The sequence below is a fragment of the Myotis myotis genome, unplaced genomic scaffold (assembly GCF_014108235.1).
Source record: "Myotis myotis isolate mMyoMyo1 unplaced genomic scaffold, mMyoMyo1.p scaffold_m19_p_10, whole genome shotgun sequence".
Classification (NCBI taxonomy): Eukaryota; Metazoa; Chordata; class Mammalia; order Chiroptera; family Vespertilionidae; genus Myotis; species Myotis myotis.
The window spans coordinates 37,050,473-37,069,280 of record NW_023416314.1 but is presented as its reverse complement, the minus strand read 5'-3'; the positions used below and the strand labels follow the sequence as shown (position 1 = coordinate 37,069,280).

The window sequence follows — 18,808 nt, the reverse complement described above, 5'->3', positions numbered from 1 at the left end:
AGCCAAGGACCTTCATCTCCCACCCATGCTGCTTCCCATCTTCCCTGTCTCTCAGTCTCTTGCACTCAGGCAGGCACCTCCTCCACCCCACCTCCAAGCCCAAGCACCCACAGCTCTGCCCTCCTCTGATGACCCTGGTTGCTGGAAGCCTGTCCACCCTTGCTGCTTGACACAGTCGCTGCGGGGAAGAAACATCTGCACAGCTTATGTTTCAAGAGACCTGGCATATATGACATATGTTTGCTCCCCCTCTTAACGCTTTATGTTTTAAACAGGACCACCTCCCCGAGAAAGGTTGTTTCCCCAGGTGAGGATTTTTCCCTGGAGTTAACAGGACTAAGGAAGAGAATAAATCAGTGAAACCCCCTAGTGATACAGAAATACCATGTACAACTTATGAAGAACTTGGACTAAGACTGTTGGCAATAAATTTGGGACTTGTTGGGCCCACATCCCCAGGGGTCTGCCCACCAGGGAAAGCATCAAAGCCTATACCCCTGGAGATCCACCAACACAGGGCAGTCCCAGGGAAGGCAAGCAGTGAGGCTGGGAGGACATAACCTTTACTGGGTAGGATAATCTCCTTCAGTTACTTCCTTGTAGCCTATCAGTAGAGCAGCGACCTTGGAATAGCCTTTATAATGGAACACAGAGATTAACCTAGACAACATTAAAATCAATAGAACTACTGCCCTGACTGGTTTGGCTCAGTGGATAGAGCGTTGGCCTGCGGACTGAAGGGTTCCAGGTTCGATTCCGGTCAAGGGCATGTACCTTGGTTGCGGGCACATCCCCAATGGGGAGTGTGTGGGAGGCAGCTGATCAATGTTTCTCTCTCATCAATGTTTCTAACTCTCCCTTCCTCTCTGTAAAAAAATCAATAGAACTAGATAGAGACAGGATTTTTGGCAAAGGTCAGATAAGAGACTAGGAATGGTAGAACGTTACCCAAAACATACCATGATGTAATTATAGAGGCATGCTTATAGGATCAAATAGTATAAATATAGATGTAACAGGGCAATAAAAGGAGAACCTCGCTATGCTGACCAACTGAACGCTGCCTCCATGTCCTTCATTCTTTGCCGACTCCGTCCACACCTTTGGGAACCCCTGGACCTGCTGGGGCAGGACCCCAACACCTGGTTACTCTGCCCAGGCTGCAGCACATCACTCTCCCAGATGGGAGCTCTTTGAGCAAAGGTCAGGGTCAATCGTGTCTATTTCCACAGCAGTTCCAGAGCTTCTCTAGTGGTATTTAGCACCTTCTATCTCATGTTATAAAGGACCTCGTTTATTCTCTTTTATCTCCCCAGGGCCCAACTCAGGGCCCAACTTGCGCTAAGTGAGGAACAAATATTTAATGAAAAGATCGATTTCCCCCAAAACCACTTCCCATGCTGTGCCTGGATTAATTTCAGTTAATGTTTACTGATCTGTTTTAAAGTACCAAATATTGTGCAAAACCCTCCTGCTCTGGGCAAGCTAAGCCGCTCTCCCCATGTCACCTCTCCAGGCCCAAGCAGAGGGCCTACTCTGCACCTGGGCAGGCTTCTTCAGAGACACCCTAAAATCGTAGCCCCTAACAAGCACCAACACTCACATAGCTCTTTCAAGCTTAAACAGACTGTGGGGCCCATGTGATCTGTGCGTCCATAGTGCTATGGGTGTCATGATCCCCATTTTCCAAGTAAGGAAACCAAGGTCCAGAGATATCAAGTGATTGGCCCTGGTTCACACAGAAAGTCTCCAAAATTGAATCCAACTTTTCAAACTCAAGAGCTCTTGCCTTTCTGCTACATCAAGCCGACTCCCCCAAGCAGCCTCCATCAAGGCAATGGGAATTGACAAGGCAGCACGGCATAATGGGGAAGAATATCAGTTTGGGTAAGTCAGCCTTTGAGTCATTTGAATTTGAGCTCCATCACTTAGTAACTGTGTGACTTAATCAAATTGATCACTTGATTAACACTGAGGGTTTCATCTGCAAATGGGGCAGTAACACTTACACAAAAGTATGAGGCTTTAATTGGAAAAAAAAAAGTGTATATAAACTGCCTTACATGCAATCAGAGCTCAATAAGTGTCAATCCCTTACCTGGCCCCACGATGCCCGTCTGGTTAGGTGTTTCTCAAGATCTGGCCCCTGGACCATCTGCCTCACAGTGATCCAGGCTGCTTGTTCAGCATGCAGGGTCCTGGACCGCCAGGAAGTCTGATCCAGTAGGTTTCTGGCGGATCATCGGAAGCAGTGTTTCTGACATTCTCATAAGTTTGAGAGCTACTGGTCTTGTGGGTGAGGAAGCCAAATAAACAGATGGCTACAATGCAGAATGATGCGTTACGCTGGCAGGTCTGGGAAGAGTTTCTAGAGAAAGCCTGGACTGGCCTGAGACCTGAAAGATAAGAAGAAAAAGTCAGCCAAGGAAGGAAGCAGGAAGGGAAGAGGAGATTCCAGTTGAAGGGAAAATATTCACAAAAGCCCAGCAGTGAGAGAAGTGGCCCTTTCAGGAAAGAGTATAGAATTGATGAGAGTGTGGAATTCAGCAAAGAGACCTAAGAAGTGGGCAGGGCCCAGGTCACAGAGAGGTTTATCGATCAAGTCAGGGAGTTTGAACATTATCCTATAGAAAGTGGAAAAATCACTGAAATTTGTTTATACTTACTGGAGAGCATTAGATAGTTTTGAATTTAAGAAAGAGCCCTGTGCCCTAGCTGGTTTGGCTCAGTGGATAGAGCGTTGGCCCACGGATTGAAGGGTTCAGGGTTTGATTCCAGTCAAGGGCACGACGTACCTCGGTTGCAGGCTTGATCCCTGGTCAGGATTGGTGTGGGAGACAGTTAATCAATGTGTCTCTCTCATATTGATGTTTCTTTCTTTCTCTGTCTCCCCCTCCCCACCCCTCCACCCCCATTGCCCTTTCCATTCTCTCTAAAAATCAATGGAAAAATATCCTCAAGTGAGGATTAACAACAAAAACAAACAACAACAAAAACAACAACAAAGCAAAACAAACAAAAACAGATAAAAAGAAAAAGCCCTCTGGCAGCCATGTGTAAAGAATAGGTTGTGGGATTGGAACAGGGCAAAATTTCCTTAGAGGTATGAGGTTGTACACAGGCAATGATGACCTAGACTGAGACAATGACAGTGAGAGAAGGAAGGAAATGCACAGAGAAGAATCCGCAGACTGATACTGATTAGATAGGGCTGGATGGGGACCGGAAAGAGTCAAGGCTTCTTTCTTTAGCAAATCAGGTCAATGGTTGTGAATTTCACTGTAGTTAAAATTAAAAAAAAAAAAAATCTGGAAGAGAAACCAGTGTGGAGGGAAAATGATGAGATCATTTTAGGACAGACTGAATTTGTGATTTTTATGATATATCCCTGTCCAGAAGATAGTTGGAAATGCAGGTCCATGGAATAGTCTGCTAGTTGCTCACTCAATATCCTCTCTTCCTTCCTTCCTAACAGAAGCCAACTTTGGGACAGTGATGTGCCCAGGGAAAATGTCGTAAGCTCTCTTGCCAGTCTTCCCTGACTCTCTATGGTTGGTCATGTGACCCAGTTCTGACCAATAAGCAATAAGTGGACATCACTGGGTGGAGTTTCCAGTGAAGTTGTTATTTTCCTGATAACAATGGACAGGCCCAGGTGACGTTTGACTTTTACCCTTATCCTTTTTAATCTTTTTCCGGCATAAACAGTGTTGTGATGCTTAGATAAGATGCAGCCATTTTGTGACCATGAGAATATTGGCCCTATGCTACGGAGTGCAGAGCAGAAAGACAGAAGGATTCTGGCGTGGTGGAGCTGTTGTATGGCCCAGGGCTGTCTACCATCCAAGAAAAATAAATCCTAATTTAGTTAAGCCACTGGGATTGGTTTTCTGTCACCTGCAGCAGAACATGATCCTAATTGATTCAAGGGCTAAAGCTCTGGAGACAGATCTGGGTTAGAGATAGAGATCTGGGTCAGCATCTAGATTCTAGAATCTAGATGGTACCTGAAAGCATTTGAGTGGATACAAGCAGACCAGGCACCCAAATACGTGCACAGGTAAACAGATCTTGAGAGCAAAAGGACAGGGAGGGCTTGGTTTGTAGGCAATGCTGAAAAGAGGAATTCCTGTTCACAGGGAAGTGTCTTTAGGTTACTTTTTTATTGTTGATGTTTCCATAACAACATCCAGTACAAACAACCAATTTAGGGCTATTCAATTAATACTCAACCTCATGAAATTTATTTCGTTACAACTTTCCAGGTGCTTAACCAAGGGCTGATGACTCTGGTCATGTGTGTGGTGACTTAACCTCCCGGGGTGTGGAGTGTTTGGGCTCAGGAGCTGACTTGGTAAACCTCAGCTCTCTGTTTCCCATGAGGCAAGTGCCCCTGGAGTCCCTCCCAGGAATACCAGTGCAAGGACCTCGCAGGACCTGAGCTGCAATTGGACCTGTCTGTCCTATTTTTTAAAAATATTATATTCTTTTAAAATTTTTCCTTTAAGTTATTTTTTAATGCACTACAATAACTTTTATTCTATGAAATGATGATTGCAAACCACAGCTTAAAAAGTTCAGGGCCAGGCCAGCCCTGATCGGTTTGGCTCAGTGGATAGAGCGTCGGCCTGTGAACTGAAAGGTCCCAGGTTCGATTCCGGTCAAGGGCATGTGCCTTGGTTGTGGGCACATCCCCAGTGGGGGGTGTGCAGGAGGCAGCTGATCGATGTTTCTCTCTCATCAATGTTTCTGACTCTCTATCCCCCTCCCTTCCTCTCTGTAAAAAATCAATAAAATATATTAAAATAAAATAAAAAGTTCGGGGCCTGGCCTGGAGAGCTCTGTTCACAGTCCTCTGGTCCTTCCACAGCTGTGTTCGTCTGTGTTTCTATCATTTCCACTGTGGTAGCAGCACTCAATCCTTTCCCTTCTTAGGCTTCTATGTAGCTACTACATAACCTCTGCCACCCTGATCGGGCAAGGAGTGATGGCAAAGTTGAAGGGACATTAGCCTGTGGTTTTTCTTTCTCATTTTGCCTGAAGAAGGATTTGGCCTCTTCAGATGTAGCATCCACTGCCTTAGTCACCCGAACTTCTTCACCAGCAAAATCAAACACCTTGGTGATTTTAACTTTTTCGGTTTCTCTAGTTCTTCTGCTTTGACCAACAGTTTATTTGAACTCATCTCTTTAGTCTCCTCTCGTTTTCTACTGTGTGGACTTGGGGACACTTTTGATTTTGGTCCCACGTCATTGAGGAAGTTCGTCCACAGTTCGTCCTCCTTCCTCTTCCTTGCATCCTCCGACCCAGTGCCTTCTTCCTCCTCTGCGGCCCTGTCTTCCTCCTCACTGCTGCTTCCTCCAGATTCCCCATTGAATTCCTCCTCTTCCTCTTCTTCTAAGGAGAGGCCACCTTGTTTTCTCTTCCCTTGGAGGTGGAGAAGTCTTTGGAGTCAAATTCCTCCGTGTTGCTGCCACATGGGGCAGGCCAAGCCACAGGACCTAAGCAGCAGACCCCCAGGAAAGCTTTAGGGAGAGACCATAACACTCTAAATTACTTTTTATATCTGATTTTTTAATTTGTTAATTATAACGGGCATACAATATTATATTTGTTGCAGGTATACAACATAGTGATTATTTATATAACTTACAAAGTGATCACCCAGGTAAGTTTAGTACCCATTTGACATTATATATAGTTATTACAATATTATTGACTATATTCCCTGTGCTATGATTTATATCCCTGTAACTGTCCTATCTTTTGCCAAGAGTATATGCCTGGCAATTTTCCTGATTCCTCTCTCCTCTCCATCCTACTCCCTACAAAAAAAAAAAAAAAAAAAAAAAAAAGCCAAAATCTATTTCCCTTAATACATGGAAACATGTCATTCCTTTTGTGAACACTTTTATTTTCTCTAAGATAAAGCCCAAATACTTGTCATAACATATTAGGCCCTGATCTTTCCATCCTAGGTCCCTGATAACTGTCCTTGCCTCTCCCCCTTCTCTCCACACACAGTCATCAGCTACTCCAAATGCCTCATTCTGCCCACATTTCTCTTCCCTTTCAAGCTCCTCCAAGCTGTTTTCTTGCTCAATAATGCTTTCTCTGCCTCCTCCTCTGACTGCCTATTTCTGTCCACCCACTATAGCCAGATTAATTTCCTGGTCTTCCAGCAGCTGGGAATGGCTGGAAACCTGGTCCACCTCCTCTTTACCTTTAATTCCTTCCCCAATCTCTTTCCAAATCCTATTGATTCTACCCTCTAAACATCTGTAACTTTGTCTCCTCCTTTCCATTACTACTTCTACTAACAATATCATTGCAAGTTTCTTCAGGAGCCTCATGGCTTCAGTCCTTCTTAATTCAATCAATCTATCTTCCCCTCTGCAAATGTACCCATGTTGATCTCCTTAACGTCTCTGAGGTCCCTAATGGTATTGTCCTTGCAGATCTCTTAAGCCTTATGTCCTACTAGAGGCCTGGTGCACGAAATTCATGCACAGGTAGGGTTCCTAGGCCTGGCCAGCAATCAGGGATGATCAGGCCTTTTGGCTGCTGGCCAGGGCCTTCCTTCATTCCGTGCTGCCCCCGGTGGTCAGCACGCGTCACAGTGAGTAATCGAACTCCCGGTCTCTGGGTCAAACACCTGAGGGGACATGTTGCATATTAGCCTTTTGTATCTATAGATACTTCAGGTGTAGAGAGAAAGCAAACCCAGTGTTGACCCACAGTCCTCTCTGTCCTGCACAGCCCCTTCTTCTGAGCTCACGCAGGGACAGCTTAGGACAATAGTTAAGAATGTGGCTTCTGGTACCAGAGTTCCTGGATTCCAGCCTCCACTCAACTGCTTATTAGCAGGGTGCAATCTCTTCATGTGAGTTTCAACTTTGGCAGCCCTCATGCACAGGGCTGTTAGATTGTAAAAGGTAATACTGAAGAGTACTCAGAACAGTGTCAGGAATAGCGTAAATATTGTGTGTTAGCTGTTATAAGTGACTGTTACATTTCATTTTGATCCTTGAAATGTGTCTGTTTTGTCCTCTTCTTTTGTCTAGATTAATTCAGAAGCCAAGGCAGCAGATGCTTGTGGCTAGGCTAGGGTATGGGGAGCAGGGGAGGGCTTGAGGGAAATGCTGGGAGACTAGGGACCAAGGAAGCTATCTATCCCAGGAAGTGTGAAATTGACCTTTTGTTTTCTGTAATCCAAGGTTCATTTTAGTTTAGAAAACATAGCTGGTGGGAAAATCAGGCTCAAATATTCCGCACCATCTCCACTGAGCATGGTGGACACCATGATTTCCTGTGCTTCATCCAGGAGTCCTTTTCCTCTATTCCAAGTGACAATAATACCATGATACCAGGTACTGTATTTTGCAACTAATTTTTTCATTTAATCCATACAGAAGTGGGTACTACTGCTTCCCCATTTTAGAGATGGGAAAATTGAGGCTGCGAGAGGTTAACACCCAAAACCCAGTTTATTATGAGGTTTTCTTGCCCAATAGCTATCAGAGCTGATACCCTTAACTGCTATGCCAGATTGCTTCATAAAGTGGATTTGTTACTTATCAGAGAAATGTCTATGGATTTGCCTATATGCAAGGCCCAGTGCGGGCACTGGGAATGTAGAGATGGAAATGGGTGATTCTTTTTCTCCAGGAAGTCAGAGTTGCCTTGTGGGTACACTCTGGTCAGTAGACAGGGGGCAGAATGTGGGAAATGCACAAGGTGCTAGGGAGCAAGGAGACAGAAGCACTAAGTGCCTGAAGAGTGTGCTTCGGGCCCAGCTACAGAGGTGGCAGCTGAATCTCAAGCTCTGGGGTTGGGAGTGATGATTACCTTATAATGTTTCTGTAAGCATCAACAGGTGCATAAAACATTTATTCTTTAATGCTTATCATGTATAGTAAGTAAAAACAGGGAAATACAAAGTAATCAGCATTTTAAACTCTGTTTAATTCTATTTTAATAAAATACACACAGAGAAACATGTTTGGACAGTTATACATCAAAATATTATTAGTGGCTACCTCTGAGAGATAATATTTCAGGTGATTCTTTGTGTATGTTTTATTGTGAATTATATTTTTGTTGTACAAATACATTTTATATTGTGAAGCATAATTTTATTTGCAAATGTAAACCGGTAAAAACACTTTAGAAAACTATTTAGCATTATCTCATACATTTGAAAATATGCAGATTCTTCCATTCGTGGGTAATATGCACACGGTTAACAGACTGGTAAAAATGAATGTTCCGGGTAGCATTGGTTAAAATAGCAACAGTTCAAAACTATATCCACTTCAGGAAAATGGATTAATACGTTGTGGTATTGTCATACAATAGGAGACATTATGAAAGAGTAAAAATGAAGAAACTATAGTTTTATGCAGCAACATGGATTGAATCTTAAAAGTATAATGTTGAGCTAAAAAAAAAAAAGCAAGACTCAGAAGAATACTTACCTTATGAGTCCACTTATATAAATGCAAAAAGCATGCAAAATCTATGTTAAGGAATACATTCATGTGATAAAAGTATATAGAAAGGTAAAGAAATGATAAAAACAAAATTCAGGAAGGTGACTGCTTCTGGAGGGAGGGAAGGGATGAGATTGGTGTTTAAGGTATCAGTCAAGTTTGATTAAGCTGGGTGGTGGCTATATCAGGATTCATTTCATTATTATTCTTGATATTTTAGATATATATTATTTTTATATATTATATATATTTATATGTTATATATTTCATAATAAAACTGTATATTTTTTAATTTTCCATATGAATATGTACTGCTTCTTATATTAAACTGAGAAAGTTAAGTAACAAGTGTAATAACATTTTAAAAATTGTTCTCCTCTTGTACTTTTTCTCACTCTGCCTTTTTATATCACTCATTCATGTATTCATTGAGGACTTTATCTGTACCAGCCAAGCTGTATGTTGGGAGTACAGTAGTGTCACATGGTTCCTGTACTCACGGAGCTTGCCCTCATGGTTCCTCCCTCTATTCCTGTAAAATTTTCAGTTAGGCTTCATTGTTGGTATCTTATAAATTCATTAGCAATTTTTCTTGATGTAGATGTTGAGCAGCTATGCTCTGAAAGTAGATTGCCTGAATTCAAATCGTGGCTCTCCTACTAACTACTTATATACATTCAGGTGAGTAACTTTCCCTCTTTGTACTTTAATGCCCCTTGCCATGAAATGGGAGAAAGAATAGTGTCTACCTCATAGGAATGTAAAATTTAACTGAGTTAACAAATATAAAGAACCCAGAACAGGGCCTGGCCATGGTAAATGTTCAATGAATGTTACCTATTATTATTATTACTAGAGGCCCGGTGCACAAAAATTTGTGCACTGGCGGGGGGGGGGGGCAGTCCCTCAGCCCCACTTGTGTCCTCTCGCAGTCTGGGACCCCTCGGGAGATAACGACCTGCTGGCTTAGGCCCAGTCCCGGGTGGCAGAGGGCAGGCCCAATCCCTAGGTGCCTGCCCCGCAGCCCCTGGTCGGGCTCAGAGCAGGGCCGATTGGGGAGTTGGGGCACCGCCCCCTGTCATGCACAGAGCAGGGCGGATCAGGAGGTTGTGATGCCACCCTCAGTCACGCTCAGGGTAGGGCCGATTGGGGGGTTGGGGTGCCACCCCCTGTCACACTCAAGGCAGAGTCGATGGGGAGGTTGAGGTGCCACCCCCTGTCACGCACAGAGCAGGGCAGATCAGGGGGTTGTGGCACCACCTCTGTCACATACAGAGCCAGCTGATCAGGGGGTTGGGGTGCTGCCCCCTGTCACACACAGAGCAGGGCCCATCAGGGGGGTTGGGGCTCCATATACTGTCACACACAGAGCAGGGTTGATCAGGAGGTTGGGGAGCTCCCTCCTGTCACCCACAGAGCAGGGCCGATCAGGGGGTTGGGGAGATCCCCCTGCCATGCACAGAGCAGGGCAGATCAGGAAGTTGCAATGCCACCCTAAGTCACGCTCAGGGTAGGGCCGATTGGGGGGTTGGAACACCATCCCCGTCACACTCAAGGCAGGGCCGATGGGGTGGTTGCGGCTCCACCCTGTCACACACAGAGCAGGGCCGATCAGGGGGTTGGGGAGCTGTAAAAGGCATATTACTCTTTTACTATATAGGATAGAGGCCTGGTGCACGGGTGGGGGCTGGCTGGTTTGCCCTTAGGGGTGTCCTGGATCAGGGTGGGGGTCCCGCTTGGGTGCCTGGCTAGCCTGGATGAGGGGATGATGGCTGTTTGCAGCTGGTCACACCCCCTTCAGGGTGGGGGTCCCCACTGGGGTGCCTGGCCAGTCTGGGTGAGGGGCTAAGGGCCGTTTTCAGGCTGGTGGGTGACTGAAGCTCCCAACCTCTCTTTTATTTCTTTTTTCTTTTTTATTCTGGGATTTTATTTACCGTCTATGGCTGTCACTGGAGCTGAGAGCCGTCTTTAGCTCTGAGGCTCGGCTCCAGCTCTGAGACCTCGGCTGCTGAAAGCAGGTTTCTGGACTTTGTTTACCTTCTGTATTTGAAACTTTGTTGCAACTCTAGCTCTGAGATCCTGGCCGGCTGAAAGCAGGTTTCTGGGTTTTGTTTAGCTTCTATATTTGTAACAATGTTTCTTAGAGAGCAGCTCAGAGCCCAGCAGGCAAGCGGGGAACCTGGCTTCCTCTGTCACTGGAGCAAGCAAGCCTCCATGTTCGCGTCAGCTGCCTGGCTGCCGGCCGCCATCTTGGTTGGCAGTTAATTTGCATATCTCGCTGATTAGCCAATGGGAAGGGTAGCAAAGTTACAGCTAATTACCATGTTTCTCTTTTATTAGATAGGATTATTATTGCTCTATAAGTATTCCCTGAGCACAAATTCTGTGTCAAGTCCAAGTGAGGGACATGCGATACAGAGGTAGAATGAGACAGGGGCTGGAATACCAATTCCTAAACAGACTGTTATGAAATGTGAGAGGAGCTATGGTGAAGGGAAATCTGGGGGCTACAGGAGCTTGGAGGGGCCCAAACACAGGCTAGGAGCCTGAGGGCTCTTCCCAGAGAGGCTTGGTGTGGTGTCACTCAGGTTGTGGCCTGTTGCACTTGGGGAACACTCTAATTGCTCCCACACATAGGGGTTAGGAAGTGTTGATAGGCTGCCATGACTGTGCTGATTGTAAGAGGCCAGAAGGTAACTGGTTGATGATAAGATCACTTAATAGGAGGTGAGCCTACATATTTGGTTTTTATGGTTTCAAATTTCTCTTTGCAAATATGAAATACTACAACATATTACATGTGGGAGAAGTGGATTAAAGCTTGGATTTCTTTTATTGTGGGAACTAGTTGTGTAAAATTTCCCCCCACATCCTGCGTGGTTCAGGGTTCAGGATCTGGAAGAGGGCCGCACGCAAATGAAAGAGACAAGACAAGAAATAATAATTTGGAAATATTGGGGGGCCAGGCGGGCAAGTCCAACTCAAGGGGAAAGACTTCCACTGGTGCACAGACCTCACCAACCTTTTATTGGGTTGAGATACACCCATAGCCCTTAGGCAGGCAATTTCCAGTAACAGGCAGACTAGCCCATCAGCAAAGACTTACATAATAATAAATGGGGAATTTGCTTCAGCTACCATTGTCTGGACTAACAGTGGGTGCACAGCCCTGACCTTTGCCAGGGCTTCAAGGGTCACCAGCCTTCCAGGTTCCTGGTCACACCTCTCTGCTAGTGAAGACAATAGGTGTCTTCCCACACCTAGTAAAAAGGGTTTTCAATAGGAATCTGATTGAAAGCTTTCAAAATTTGGGTTCTCATTTGTTAATTAAAAAATAAACATAGGCATTGGAAATAACCTACATACCCAGTAGTAAAGGAATAGTAACATGAGTATATAATAATTAAATTTTGGCATATCTATAAAATTGAATATGATATTACTATTTATATATTTACAAGGATTTTTTAATGGCCTGTGAAATGCTTATGAAAGAACATGAAGTATAAAGGCAATATGAGCATTATCATGTAAAAAATATATAGATAAAATGCTGGAAAAAAATACACTTAAATGTTGACAATAGTTATTGCTAGTTCATGGGATTATGAGTGATTTCCTTTTTTTTTTTTTTTTTACCCTTTTTTGGGGTGTTGTCTAAATTTTCCAACATAAAAATGTATTGTTGCTTTTTAAAAATAACAGCTTTATTAAGATATAATTCACATACCAGTGAGAATATTTTGTGTTCAATTTAAAGTACACAATTCAATGGGATTGTGTGTGTGTGTGTGTGTGTGTGTGTGTGTGTGTGTGTGTGTGTGTTTGGGGTTTTTTGTATATTCACAGAGTTGTGCAACCATTAACCACAGTCTAATTTCAGGACACTTTCACCATCCCAAAAGAAACCATGTCACCATTAACAGTCATTCCTACTCCCTCTCTCAACCAATCACTAATTTACTTTCTATCTCTATAAATTTGCCTATTCTCGATGTTTTATGTAACTGGAGTCATTCGCTTCTTTGGTGCAGGATACTGCTTCAAGGTTCATCCACTGTGCTAGGGTGAGGGACTGCGACATGCAAAGGGTTACCGATTGTATTAGGGTCTGGGATCGTGGCAGAGGAAAATTACTAATTGTATTAAGAAACAAAGTGTTATGATATGCTCCAGCCAGGTGGGACCCTGTTTCCCTACTGAACTTTTAACCCTGCCAGTAATTCTCGCCCATAAAAGCCTTGCGGGACCCTTAGTCTGCACTACAAGCTGTGAGGCTCCCACAGGGGGAGGGAAGCGGCTGTAGTCAGCTGGCCAGCTTAATAAAGGCTCCTAAATTTAAATTCTGAGTCGGTGGTCTATCTCGCTGATTGAACCCATAACACCACATTGTATCAAGTATCAGTATTTCATTTCTTTTTATTGCCAAATAATACTCCATTACGACTATTCCACATTTTATGAATTAATTCATCAGTTGATGGGATTTGGTTTGTTTCCACTCTTTGGCAATTATGAATAATGCTGCTGTGAGCATCCTTATACAATTTTTTTGTGGACATATGTTTTCAATTCTCTGGGTAAATACCTAGGAACAGAATTGTTAAGTCATATGGTAACTTTGCTTAGCATTCTGAGGAACTGCCAAATGATTTCACAAAGTGGCTGCAGCATTTTACATTGTAGCAATGCATGAGGGTTCCAATTTCTCCACATCTTTGTCAACACTTGCTGTTATTTCTCTTTGATTTCAGCCATCCTAGTGTGTGAGAAGTACAATCTCATTGTGGTTTTGATTTGTATTTCTCTAATGACAAACATGAATCCCCTTTCATGTGGTTTTTGGCCATTTGTGTATCTTCCGTGGAGAAATGTCTATTCCAGTGATGGCGAACCTTTTGAGCTCAGCGTGTCAGCATTTTGAAAAACCCTAACTTAACTCTGGTGCCGTGTCACATATAGAAATTTTTTGATATTTGCAACCATAGTAAAACAAAGATTTATATTTTTGATATTTATTTTATATATTTAAATCCATTTAACAAAGAAAAATAAACCAAAAAAATGAGTTCGCGTGTCACCTCTGACACGCGTGTCATAGTGAAGTATGGTAGCAATCATCTCAGGTAGAAACTATAGTTTAACTTTAACCCTGCTGTTTGGTTTCTGTACTTATTTGTTTGCTAAAATAACAGAAAAGTTATTTTGATTTTCTGAATTATATAAATTATCTCCAGTTAACGTGGCAGGCCCGAGGGCTCTAGATAATGTGTTTCTGTCAATTCCAAGAGACCCAAAACTGTAATTTAGATAACATGCTGCTTCTGTTTCTGTAAACTGATTTTTGCAAATCAGGTTCCTCATTCCAAACCTTGGGATGTAATCGATACCTTTGTGATCTTTGCCTATATAAGTCTGGTTTTGCGACCATCTTATTACTATGAGATTTGGGAGAGCAAGATGCCCCCTCATAGTCCGGGATTGCAATAAATGTGACTCTTTAATTCAACTTCTTGAGGCATCCTTCTGCGATTCGCGGAGTACATTACAACATTAGGTTCGCCATCACTGGTCTATTCAGATGTTTTGCCCACTTTTTAATTGTGTTGTGTTTTTATTGAATTGTAAGAGTTCTTTATATATTCTGAATACAAGTCTTCTTATCAGAAATATGATTTGCAAGTATTTTCTCCCATTTTTGGGTTGTCCTTTTACTTTCTTGATGATACCAACTATAATTTTAAAAATGTTAATTTTGATGAAGTTCAATTTATCTATATTTGATAGGGTGCTTTTGGCATTCTATATAAGCAAAGATTTACTTTCATGTAAACTTCTAAGAGTTTTATAGTTTTAGCTCTTACATGTAAATCTATGATCCATTTTGGGTTAAATTTTGTTGTGGCAGGGAGGAGTCTAATTTCATTCTTTTGCATGTGGATCTCCAGTTGTCAGAGCAGCACCATTTGTTGAAAAGACAATTCTTTCCCTCTTGAATGGTCTTGGCATCGTTGTTTAAAATCAATTGACTGGAAATATTTCTGGAGTCTCAATTCTACTCCATTGGCCTACATGTTTACTCTCATGCCAGTACTACACGCTGTCTTCATTAGTGTAGTGTTTGTAGTGTTAAAATCCGGAAGTGTGAGTTCTTCAACTTTGTTCTTCGTTTTCAATATAGTTTTGGCTATTTTGGGTCCCTATGTTTCCAAGTTTTGCTTTTATACCCAGAGGGGAAAAGTGTTTTGTTTTGTTTTTAGAAAAGAGAAAAAGGAAGATAGATTTTGCTGAAGGAACTGTGAAGTTCACTTTGTGTTTTCTGAGTGGTACTATGCAGTGCACGTTTTCTTTGGGGCAGGGGAATTTTTTCTCTGCTGAATTTTGTCCTGGTCATAGATTTATTTTTTTTTTCACTATTCAACAATGTAGAGGGTATTGATTTAGTCAAGGTCTCATTTCCTGTTTTGAATCACTTGGCCGGGGTCAGGGGTTCTTTCCACAAATGGGCTCCCACAACACCCTAATTTTGGGTTTGCTCCTAGCAAAGTATTAGCACACTCTATTGTTATGGTGTCTACAGTATTTTCATTTCAATCTCATTAGCCAAATGGAGAAGAGAGGAAGACAGTCCAGCTGAACCGCAGGAGCAAAGGCAGGAGGAGGCGAGTTGACCTAGCATTTTCCAAGCTAGGAACGAGTTTGGTGTAGCTGAAGCCAAGGGGCAGGGGCAGTTGCATTTGTGTGTGTGTGTGTGTTTTTAAAATATATTTTTATTGATTCTTCACAGAGAGGAAGGGAGAGGGACAGAGAATCAGAAACATCGATGAGAGAGAAACATCGACCAGCCGCCTCCCGCACACTCTCCCACTGGGGATGTGCCCGCAACCAAGGCACATGTCCCCACCGGAACCGAACCCGGGACCGAACCCGGGACCCCTCAGTCCGCAGGCTGATGCTCCATCCACCGAGCCAACCAGTTTTGGCTGCATTTGTGTTTTTAAGAGATCCCTCCAGCCCTGACTGGTTTGGCTCAGTGGATAGAGTGTCAGCCTGTGGACTGAAGGGTCCCAGATTTGATTCCGATCAAGGGCATGTATCTTAGTTGCAGGCACATCCCCAGTGGGGAGCGTGCAGGAGGCAGCTGATCAATGTTTCTAGCTCTCTATCCTTCTTCCCTCCTCTCTGTAAAAAATCAATAAAATATATCGGTCCAGGACAGCGGTTCTCAACCTGTGGGTCGCGACCCCTTTGGCGGTCGAGGCGACCATTGGAAAACACATATATAATTACATGTTGTTTTTGTGATTAATCACTACGCTTTAATTATGTTCAATTTGTAACAATGAAATTGGGGGTCACCACAACACGAAGAACTATATTAAAGGGTCGCGGCATTCGGAAGGTTGAGAACCACTGCTCCAGCAGCTCCGTAAAGTATTGAGTCTTGCAGCTGGAGGTAGTGGAGGCTGTTGGTTGCCTGGAGAGTATGGCACACTTATAATTAGAGGACAGAAACCTCTGGCTTGGAATCTGCAAACTGGAGCAGGTAAATTCTTCATGCTTTGGGCCGCATTCTCTCTTAGGATCTCAAAGCCCATTTTAATTTTTTCCAGCCCAGGGTTGTTGTTGCCCTTTCCCTTTTTGTTTTCCTAGAGACACTTCTGTAACTTCAACGGAAAATCCGTGTATTTCCGCGGAACCTCGGGGGCTGGGAGTGCTCTGTTTCTGGGCTCCTTTGAGGCCTGCGGCCACAGGAAGAAACTGAGGTGCATTTCTGCACAGGTTTTATCAAGCCAGGGCTTGGCTGAAGGCTTCTGCCCACCCCCGTGCCAATTACATCAAACCACACACGCAGGGATGGAGGTTCAGACACATCCTAACAGAAAACCGCCCGCAGGATATGAGGAACCCCGAACCTACAGCCAAGGGCGTGTCGGGGCGGGGCAGGCCGGCCGAGGCACCGCCACCTGCCTTTCCCGATCACACCCTTCCCCGGGGACGGAGGGGGCAGGAGAACCCTGGCGCCCTCGGGTGGGGGTTCAGGCGCGGGCGGGCGGGCGGGCGGGGCGGGGCGGGGCGGGGCGGCTTCCCGGCGCCAGGGGGCGGGGCCTCCCTGCTGGGCTGTGTGAGTGACGGCGCCGGGCCCCGCCCCTCGGGAAGGAGGGCGGGGCTCGGGGCGCGCGCGAGCGGGGCGGGAGCAGGCCTGGGAGTCCGGGGAGTCGAGCGCAGCCATCGGAGCGCCTGGGCGGCAGCGGCGCGCGTGATGGCTCCGGCCGCGGACCGTCAGGGCTACTGGGGCCCCACGACCTCCACGCTGGACTGGTGCGAGGAGAACTACGCGGTGACCTGGTACATGGCCGAGTTCTGTGAGTGCGGTGCCTCCCCGGCCCCGGCCTGAGGCGGGCGGGCGGGCGCGGGGCTGAGGGGGAGACGCCGTTTGAGGAAGGCTGAGGGCGGACCCGGCCGCCGGGGAGGCAGCAGGCCCGACCCCGGGGGGTGGCGTGGGAGCCCGGGCCGGGGCGGGAACGAAAAAGCTGCGGCCGAAGAGACAGAACCGGGAGCCGGTGCGTCGCCGAGGAGTGCTGGGGTCTGGACGGGCTGCGGGGTGGGGGCAACACCTGCTCCCACGGTGGCTGCCGCCGCCGTCGGGGCCGGGGGAGCGGGGAGCCGGTCTTCCTGCGCCCTCCCCTCCCCCACACGTGGGCACCCTGAGGTCTTTGCTTTCCTCGTTCCCGGTTAGGGTGAGACCTCTCGGGTCACCTCCCGCGAACCGTTTTCCAGGGCCAGGTCTCCCCCGACCCCGTCCCCCGCCGCCCAGGAAATCTTCAAGCCCAGAGAGCCTCTGCCCTCCGAGGACCGCTGTGCCGCCCTCTCCCCGCGCCAGGAGTGGGGGGCAGAGCGCCCCGTTAGCCCGCACCTTCCTGCGGCGCCAGGCTCCCGCGAGCATGGGGGGCGCGTCGCTCCCACTCGCCTCCTGTCCCCACTGCCTAGGGCAGCGGTTCTCAACCTGTGGGTCGCGACCCCTTTGGCGGCCGAACGACCCTTTCACAGGGGTCGCCTAAGACCATCCTGCAGATCAGATATTTACATTACGATTCATAACAGTAGCAACATTACAGTTAGGAAGTAGCAACGAAAATAATTTTATGGTTGGGGGTCACAACATGAGGAACTGTATTTAAAGGGCCAGGAGGTTGAGAACCACTGGCCTAGGGGTTAGGGGTCATCTGGGGACACTGTTTCCACTGGTTGCATATTCCTTCAGCTGCTGCCCCTGACGGTGGCTGGCCCCCGGGTGTGTGTGTGTGTGTGTGTGTGTGTGTGTGTGTGTGTTCCCTGATAGTTATCCCAGCCAAGCTAGGAGAGCACCGGAAAAATCTGCCACCGGTTTTCTGTTGTTTACTTTGGTCATGTTTTGAGAGCACAGCGTTTGATACTTCTTCAGTCACCTGCTGCCCGCTAGGTACAGACAGTATATTTGGGCTATCACTTCCTTCTTTTCATTTGATTCCCTTTCTCAGGACATGAAGCAAAGTCTTTTAAGCTACACCTTTCCATCGTTGGGTCCTTCTCCCAGGCATGTGTGCTTGGCTTGTAGAAGAGAGGCAAGGGTTTCATGCTAGCGCGTGCTACTTAATTCTGTTCCCAGTAATTGGCTAAGTTAGAGAGAGAGAGAGCAGAAGAAAGGAAGAGAGGGAAGGAAAAGACAACTCTTGCTGCGGTTTTCAGGACTTAGTACCATTCCCTTTATACCACGATTTAGGCTGAGAATTTTCCTGAATTGCTGGCTTAAATGAATATTTTTTACTTAATAGTGAAAGAATATGGGCAGAGGGCTCAATCTGCAGTGTAAGTGCTTGGCAGTCTTGATGTTGGCAAGGGAAGGGCTTTACCGATTTGTTGTTGGATAATGCTGGCCAGCCCACACCTGGCCCAGAGGAGGCCCACGAGGGAAGGGACGTAAAACTGTGCGTCTGAACTGGAAATGGAAGAGAAACTCAGGGGTCTTCAGATGTTGGATGAGCTGCCATATCCCGCATTAAACTCTCTGTATTTCTCTGTAATGTGGAATTAGCACCTGTGCGTGGAAGCTAACTGTGAGGGGAGAGATTTTGCTTCAACCTAAGGCAACTTTTTATCTAAAGATAGGATTTTGGAATGGGTTGCCTTGTAAGGCAGATGGCTTTCTGTCACTGAAAGTGTTTAAAACAGACATTGCTCCACTAACTCATGTGAATATTTTAGGCGGAATTAATTGTTTAGTAGAGAAAAGGGGTTGGCTTTAGTTGGCCTATAGGTTCTTTGCATCTTTATGG

The 18,808-nt window shown here is 45.6% G+C and overlaps 1 protein-coding gene and 1 pseudogene across 2 annotated transcripts in view; one reads left to right on the top strand and one right to left on the bottom strand.

Moving 5' to 3' along the window:
- Positions 1-4,931: 4,931 nt before the first annotated feature.
- LOC118664213 lies at positions 4,932-6,409 on the bottom strand (annotated as a pseudogene).
- Positions 6,410-16,686: 10,277 nt separating this feature from the next.
- ACER3 (alkaline ceramidase 3) overlaps positions 16,687-18,808 on the top strand; it is a 99,383-nt gene continuing 97,261 nt past the window's right edge. The window contains exon 1 of one of the 2 annotated variants that reach the window (XM_036324894.1): positions 16,687-16,858. In XM_036324894.1, the coding sequence (XP_036180787.1) occupies positions 16,756-16,858 (103 nt within the window). In that variant the 5' untranslated portion in view covers positions 16,687-16,755. The remainder of the gene's footprint in view (positions 16,859-18,808) is intronic. The other variant, XM_036324895.1, reaches the window with a different exon arrangement.